This window comes from Montipora capricornis, chromosome 10 (genome assembly GCF_036669925.1).
Source record: "Montipora capricornis isolate CH-2021 chromosome 10, ASM3666992v2, whole genome shotgun sequence".
In the NCBI taxonomy this organism is placed as follows: Eukaryota; Metazoa; Cnidaria; class Anthozoa; order Scleractinia; family Acroporidae; genus Montipora; species Montipora capricornis.
Window position 1 is genome coordinate 43,408,764 of NC_090892.1, and position 7,500 is coordinate 43,416,263.

Genomic DNA, 7,500 nt, shown 5'->3' on the forward strand with positions numbered 1-7,500 from the left:
CCATAAATATCATCACCTAAATGATTTTTTTTTTAATGGCAATGTTTTCATCGCCGTCCAGCACACTTAACGTGCACCAGACAAATATTTCTTAACAAATTTTGGCGTTTTCTACTCAAGATTTCACTTTGTAAGTTTTGGACAAGTAACGCAAGGAAACATTGTCACGCAGATAGTGAGAGGCATGGGTGTGGTCCTTTAGAAATATCATTCAGTGTTTTACATTTCTTTTTTTTTTTTCTTTTTTTTTTTATTCCACATGCACACAAAACAAACAACTTACTTACAGGATAGACATATTTACATATTTACAGTAAAACAGTATACATTGCTTCCCATACTGTTTTTTACATTTCTTTTTGAAAAAAAAAAACTGCAATGCATTCACTAATATCTGTTATTATATGACTAGCTGTGTGAGCGGGCAAGATAAACCAAATCGCGCGCTGTGATTGGCTACCCGAGCGGGCAAGATGACCAAGCTTGTTCGGTCAAGATGGCTGGATATTGGCCTCGTTCTTTTTTTGCGTGTTTCTGGACCTCGACTTCGTCTTGGTCCATAAGCACGCAAAAAAAGAACTTGGCCAATATCCAGCCATCTTGACCGAAGAAGCTTTGTCAATAACCCATATATATCATTGAAGGACTAAACCTGTTCCTGGTAAAGGAAAAGGTTGCGTTTTAACAAGTGAAATTGGCTATGGTAGCAGCTGGCTCTTAGTGACATGCTTGGACTACTTTCCACTGTTTTCCTTTATCGTTGTCACTAACCATTTTCATGTTGTTGTGATACTGGTTCAAATTGTGCAGCACTAACTGACAGGCTTGTCCCAATCCAGCAATCATACCAGTGTTTTCTGTTCCTGGTCTGAAATTTCTCTCCTGGCCTCCTCCATAAAACATCGGATAAATGGGTGTATCATTACCCAGATTTCTGGCATACAATGCTCCTAATGACAAAAAGACCGGCAGGTCTAAAACACGGGTCACATTCCACAGGTCACTGTTTTGCCTTTTTGAAAGTAACCCAAAACCCTCACTTTGGCTAACCCTAGACCTAAAAACCAACCTTAGGCCTAGGGTTAGCCAAATTGAGGGTTTTCCTTACTTTCCAAAACGTAAAACAATGACCTGTGGAATGTGACCTGTGTTTTAGAATGGAAGATCTATTGTTACAGCAGGAATAGGGTATTTTTAGGGGAACCTGGCTGGGACATGTGCAATAATGGTCTTGATGGCCTTATAGTTTAAGTGAAGTTGCCATCAGTCGTGCAGTGTAAATGACCATCAACCACAGTACCGGTAAATACTGACTGCAGATTAACTATTTTCAAAGTCAAAAAGAGAGTAAACTTTAGGCCCAAGTTTTTCCAAGGGATGAATAGCAAATTGGATGATTCATTCAGTTCTTGAGAAGATCCATGCACTGAATAGCGATTGATAATTATTAATCAAGCTCTGGTTGAACCAAATCCTATTCTTGGTTTCACATGACTTCAGAAGAAAACTAAAATTAAAAAGTTTGATTTTTACCTTCATCAGGTAAGAGACATTTGAAAGATATATCTGGTGGACTGTTTTCAGCTCGGTAGCATGCTTTGTTTTGAAACTGAGCAGTTTGAATTTCAAGTTTTTTTACAGTGTGTGACATCTGGATTGCTTCTGAGAAACCTTTCACGTACATGAAAATATCGATTCGCCTTGTGTTTTTGAGTTCGGAATAACCAATACGTTAAGAGAAGTGTCTATGCGAATGTTTTCAAGTTTAGCAGAGAGAAAAAATGTTTTGAGAGAGCCAAAGGTAAACTCCAGATGTTTCCCCTGGTTTCTGGCCGACATGTTGGTGTCCCTCTGAAGGACCCCAACATGGAGTCTCCATATATACACTATAATTTTGAGTGGTACCCTTTGCCAAATAACTCGCACAGACCTAAACTTTCTCAAGCTGTTTATTTCTTGCCCTTCTACAAGATCTCAATTTCTTGGTGAGCAATTTTATTTTTTTATTTGGAATGATGCGTGATGTGAAAACCAAGAATTGCCAAACAGGTTTAACTGTCAGTCCAAGTCCTAAAATTAACAGCATACATCACAGGCTAAACATGGCACAAAATCTTGAACTGCAACTTTGAAATGCAACAATAGTGTTTTCACATGACATCATGGTGGCCATGTTTGTGTACTTAAACAATGGAACTGCAGCCATGTTGGTGGTGTACCCAACTAATCCTCCGGGAATTGAGCTCTATTATAATGCAAACATTTTCTTTTGTTTCAGTAGAAAAACAACTTTACTGATCATGTGTGTGAAAAAGCACCACTATATGCTTAACTATGGTGATCTCCAACTCTCATCAGATACCGGTATGTCCAGAAATGCAGGTAAATTAATTAGGTGCATGAAGATTGCAATAAGGGTGACAAAGTGTCCCCTTGCTTTTCTCCCCAACTTCAACATCACTCGCATCTGGGAATACAGACAATTACCGTCATTAAGTGTCCCCTAAACTCCACTGTCCTCAAGTATAAATAAACAGCTGCATTTACCCTCGCCAAAAAAAATAAGCCTAACCATTACCTGTACATTATTGCTAGAAATAAGTAGCAAATGCTTAGACATAAAGGGACACTTTGTGTTAGATATCAAAATCGGGCGTGCATCTAATTACATGCATTTCTGGACATAAGTGACTCATATACATAACAATATTGTTGACGCTGGCCCTTACTCAATATTTAGTGCTCTCCAGGCAAGTGAGGCCAATAATGACCACCAACATAAGGTTAGCAGTAAAACAGTATCCATTCTGCATTTTTATCCCTATAGAAGGGATGTAAAATTGAGACATTCAAAGAGGTGGATAAATTATAAAGAAACTTTCCACCACCTGTGAGTGAGTGAGTGAATGACAAACTTTACTTAAGTGTCTAATCATTCTAGCGCTGGAGAACTGTAAGCTGAAATCAACAATTAATGCAAATCAAGTCAAATTCTATTTTTTGGTGCAGTTAAAAGGTGCAAAGACACCACGTCACAATTTGCTACTGTTTTGCAAGATTTCAAAGACATCCATTTTGCAAAAGCTGCACTAGTTTTTCATCATGCACAACCTGCGTACACAAAGTGTCAAAATTTGGAATGCACACAGAAATGGGCACTGTCATTTATCTACCCTAGAATATCATAAAAAAATAGCAATTCCTAGAGAATGCAGACATCCCTGTGATTGAATGTTGTAACAAGGCTATTTATAGCAAAGCATTTAAAGTTTATTAGTGATAAGAACAATAACTTGTTATTATACCCAGCATCAAACCACATATTTTTTTGAGCAACACTACTGGGTGGTTTGCAGTTCCCACATGGAAAATGGACCGTTAGAGGAATACTCTTTATATTATGACCTCTTGCGATATAAATAAAAAACACAATGTGCACTACGTGGTAATTACAATTAAACTCTTGGATCTTTTGATTCATTTTTAATTTGGTCTATTTTATATAATGAACTAGTAAATTGCCAAATTATTATTAGTATTCAATTTGTCCCTTTTAATGATGATAACTAGAATGCCACTACCTTGTAAATATGCTATTCAGCCCTATGGGCATCCAAAGTATTGATTACTAATAAACTATTAACTATTACAGAAATTAACTTGCGAGAGTTTTCTTGAATAATCTTGGCAAAAGAAGTTTGGATGATCCTATGAGAAAGCCTTTGCTATTTAAAAGGTTGATAGAGCTACTAACCACCAACAAAATAGAGTCCAGTGGATATAAAACACAATTGAAACAAATAAATTGAGTTGTCCGTTGGAAGAGGGATTAATTTTACCAAAGGACAGCTCTACCCACCCTTCAAATAAATGGAACCAGTTAGATCCTTTTGTACCTCCCAATCTCATCCTAGGAGTGACACTTTTAAATTTTCCTCTCTCTAGCACCAGATGATTTTACTTGTCAATGGGGACCAGATCAGTGGTGAAAAGGTTATAATATCTCACCAATTCGAGGTCCATAGAACTTGTGTCCCACAATTGTCAAATAATCTACCCCAAGCTCCTCCACATCAACTTTGATTTTGCCAATGGTTTGAGCTGCATCTGTGTGAATAAGAATTCTGGGCAATTCCTGGGATAAACGGATCTTATTTTTTCCTCTAATGGACTTAGAAATGTCTTCAATCGGCTGAGGAAAAAAATGAGACCAGGCATACATTAGTTTATGTGTCAGATGACTTCCTTGATTTGACATGCAAGTGCAAACTATTCAGTCTTGTTTGTATCAAAATCAAAAAAATCCACACTCAAACTGCAATTTCTCCCTGATCTTCCACAACTTATTGAGCTTTGTTAACACTTTCTTCTTTATAGGACTTCATTACATGTTTCTGAGATGTGTCAATATACCAGTTGGGGTGTGGGAAATCTGAAGGGGTTTCCATCCATACTTGGGGCCTCTTAAAATTTGCTGATGTTCAAAGTCTGACACTTGATTTGATGGGTCAGGTTTCTGAGGTTTTAACTGAAAACACCTGTCTCTTATCCCAAGCACTCCATATATCATGGTAGTCACTGGTCACAAAACAACTCTGGGATACAAATTAGGTTAGCGTCATTTGTAGGTGTCATAATGTACTGTGCCTCCGGTTTTTCTATGCAGATGTTTGTTGTTTTTGCTTCAATAAACTATTGTGCTATATTGGGACTTGGTAGAGGTTCTGCCAGGGTAAATTCCAACAAGCGACATGGCCTAAAAATCATGAAAAATTAGCGACAGCACTTAAGGTGGAGTATCAAGTATTTATGAGTCAATGAATCAATGAATCAATGAGTCACAAGTCAATGAGTTAATGCAGTTACCCTAACCCAAAAATGAAAGCTAAAATTTCAGAGCGTGCTTAGGCCTAATCACTGAAACGAGGGCTTAGGCTTAATCAATAAATTATTGCTATATTGACTGTGAGTCTCATTGACTCATGACTAATTGACTCATTGGCCATTTGACTCGTAAATCATGGGACCTCCTTGAGGTGAAATCGCGACAAACGACATCCTTTCTTTAAATTTCTGACAGTAACATGAAACATTGACAAAGCACTGACACAAGACATTTTAAAATTCATACAAGCGACAAGGGACCCCCTCCTGGCAGGGCCTCTTGGTACCCTTCAGAATCGGCGGTTCTAAAACACAGGTCACATTCCACAGGTCAATTGTTGCAGGTCATTGTTTTACCCTAGGCCTAAAAACAAACCTTAGGCTTATGGTTAGCCAAATTGAGGGTTAGGGTTACTTTCCAAAAGGTGAAACAATGACCCGCAATGAGTGACCTGTGGAATGTGACCTGTATTTTAGACCCCCTCTTCAGAATCAATGATTATAACCCAATATAATTTCTTGTTACCTGAATCACTCCTGTTTCATTGTTGGCCATCATTACAGTTACCAAACAAGTATTAGGTTTTATTTCCTGTTCTATGGCCTCTACATTTACTGCACCAGAGTCCTTTGACGCTGGAACAAATGTAACCTCAATCCTCCCTTGCTGTTTGAGTTTGAGAAGTGGAAGCTGGATTGAATCATGTTCGAGATTCGATGTGATGACATGTGGCATTTGACCAGGATTGGGATGTTCTTGTTTGTGACTAAACTCAAAGAAATTATCTAAAGCAGAATGAATGACCATGTTGTTAGCTTCGGTACCACCGGATGTGAAGATGACGTCACTAGATAATGTACCAATCATGTCAGCTATTGAAGTTCGAGCTTGTTTGATTACTTGAGCTGCCCTTTTTCCTGCACTGTATGTGCTACTTGGATTTCCCCACCCATCTCTCAAAGCATCATGGATGGCTGTTAGTACAGATGTCTCTAAAGGTGTTGTGGCATTACAGTCCAAGTATATTTTGTCATGATCTTCATCGCCCATTTCCAACAAATCCAACAATTGAATTGAAAGAAATTAACGTGATATAAGATCAAATAACAGCAGGCAATCTGTAATATTTTCTTGAATACACTAAGAACGGGCTACTAACGTTCGTGTAAGCCTCGCAATTAGAACACTCGTCCCAGTCCCCAAACTCATGAGCCAGCTTTTCACCTACCCCACCCTACACTTACTAAGAAGTTGTTAATCGGCAGTGGTCGTGACATGGCGGATGATGAGTCATGTCTTGTCGAGTTTGAAGAAGTCCCCGATCTTTCGCACGATCCTAGACTAAACATCCCTTGCCTTCCGCTTAAAGATGAATCTGTAGCTTCTGGTGGAAACTTTTCATTGTTACCGGAGAGCAGTGAGATTTCGAGAGACCAAGAAACCTCTGTGCCTGATCTTATTACCGCTGTTTTTGTTGTGCAGTTCGAGACCAGAAGAGGTTTGGTCCTTTGCTTGTTTACATTTACATTTTACATGTTTGGTCATATGATGTTAGGTGTTTAATAACAGGGAGTGAAAATAAAGCAAGTGGCCTAATGATCGTTCGATCAGAGAGATAAATTTCTTACGTTTTTCATTGTATGAGGTCGGCCGGGTTTCAGCTATGAGCTAATGTGGAGGGGCTTTGAGAACTTCATTCAATTATTTCATGTTTGATCATTCTTATCCTTTTTGCGTTGTAACACAATTGAGGTTTTCCTTCGGGATGCCTAAAACCAGATCAATATTTTGCCCTTATCTGCGTTTATTGTTGATTGGTCCGCGAACATTTAAAACTTTTCAGTATCCTATCAGTTATTTCAATATGTGACAAAAAAGTAGATCATTTGTCCATGTGTAATGGGAAGAACTTCTTCTGAGCTCTAGAACTGATAAGAATAGAGGTGCAAAGACATAGATATTTCTGATATAAAGCAAATGGATGAGGTCTAGCCATGCATCTTGAAGTAACTGCAATCTATGGCTGTAAATATAATTACTCAGAATATATTCCAAGTTTTAATCCGGCTGGAATGTAGTTTTCTGTGCAGCAAAATGCATTATAGAAATTGCATAGCTAGCAGAATTTTCGCCATCTGATTGGCTACCGAGGCAAGGTATTCAGTGTGGAATTGTGACTTGAAAGCGACGATGACTGACATCGCACCATAGCGACGCATAGCTTTACATAGCAACGCAAGCAAAATTAGAAAACAATTATGTTTTCAAAAACATTGTCTCTGTTTACCAAGAAAAAACCTGAGCGAAGGGAGGAAACAAGATTTTCCTTGTTTTAATTTCAATTATGACTTTCTTAGAAGATTTTCTAAGAAGCGGCTAACGCTTACTAGCATGAGAAATTGGCAGCAGTCTATCGCGAAAGAAAAAACGGCCGAACGAAGAGAAAAAAGAGCACAACTTATTCAGCGACCAAAGAAGAGCAGGTTTTAGTTGTAGAGTACACAGAAGATGAACTAGAGGCCAGAAAATAGTACCATTAATTTCAAGTTCAGTTAAAATGTAATGTTAATCCCAAGATACTGTAGCAACAGCAGTTCTGTATGTTAAAAAAAACA

General features: G+C 38.2%; 2 protein-coding genes across 2 annotated transcripts in view; one reads left to right on the plus strand and one right to left on the minus strand.

Annotated features, from left to right (window-relative positions):
• Positions 1-6,048, minus strand: part of LOC138018952 (selenocysteine lyase-like) — a 7,702-nt gene extending 1,654 nt beyond the window's left edge. The window contains exons 1-3 of the mRNA XM_068865630.1: positions 5,411-6,048; positions 4,009-4,192; positions 772-950 (exon numbers count right to left, since the gene is read on the minus strand). Coding sequence (XP_068721731.1) covers positions 772-950; positions 4,009-4,192; positions 5,411-5,935 — 888 coding nt within the window. The 5' untranslated portion in view covers positions 5,936-6,048. The remainder of the gene's footprint in view (positions 1-771; positions 951-4,008; positions 4,193-5,410) is intronic.
• Positions 6,049-6,147: 99 nt separating this feature from the next.
• The window catches only part of LOC138019335 (DENN domain-containing protein 11-like), a 15,213-nt gene continuing 13,860 nt past the window's right edge, over positions 6,148-7,500 (plus strand). Inside the window, exon 1 of the mRNA XM_068866087.1 lies at positions 6,148-6,383. Coding sequence (XP_068722188.1) covers positions 6,161-6,383 — 223 coding nt within the window. The 5' untranslated portion in view covers positions 6,148-6,160. The remainder of the gene's footprint in view (positions 6,384-7,500) is intronic.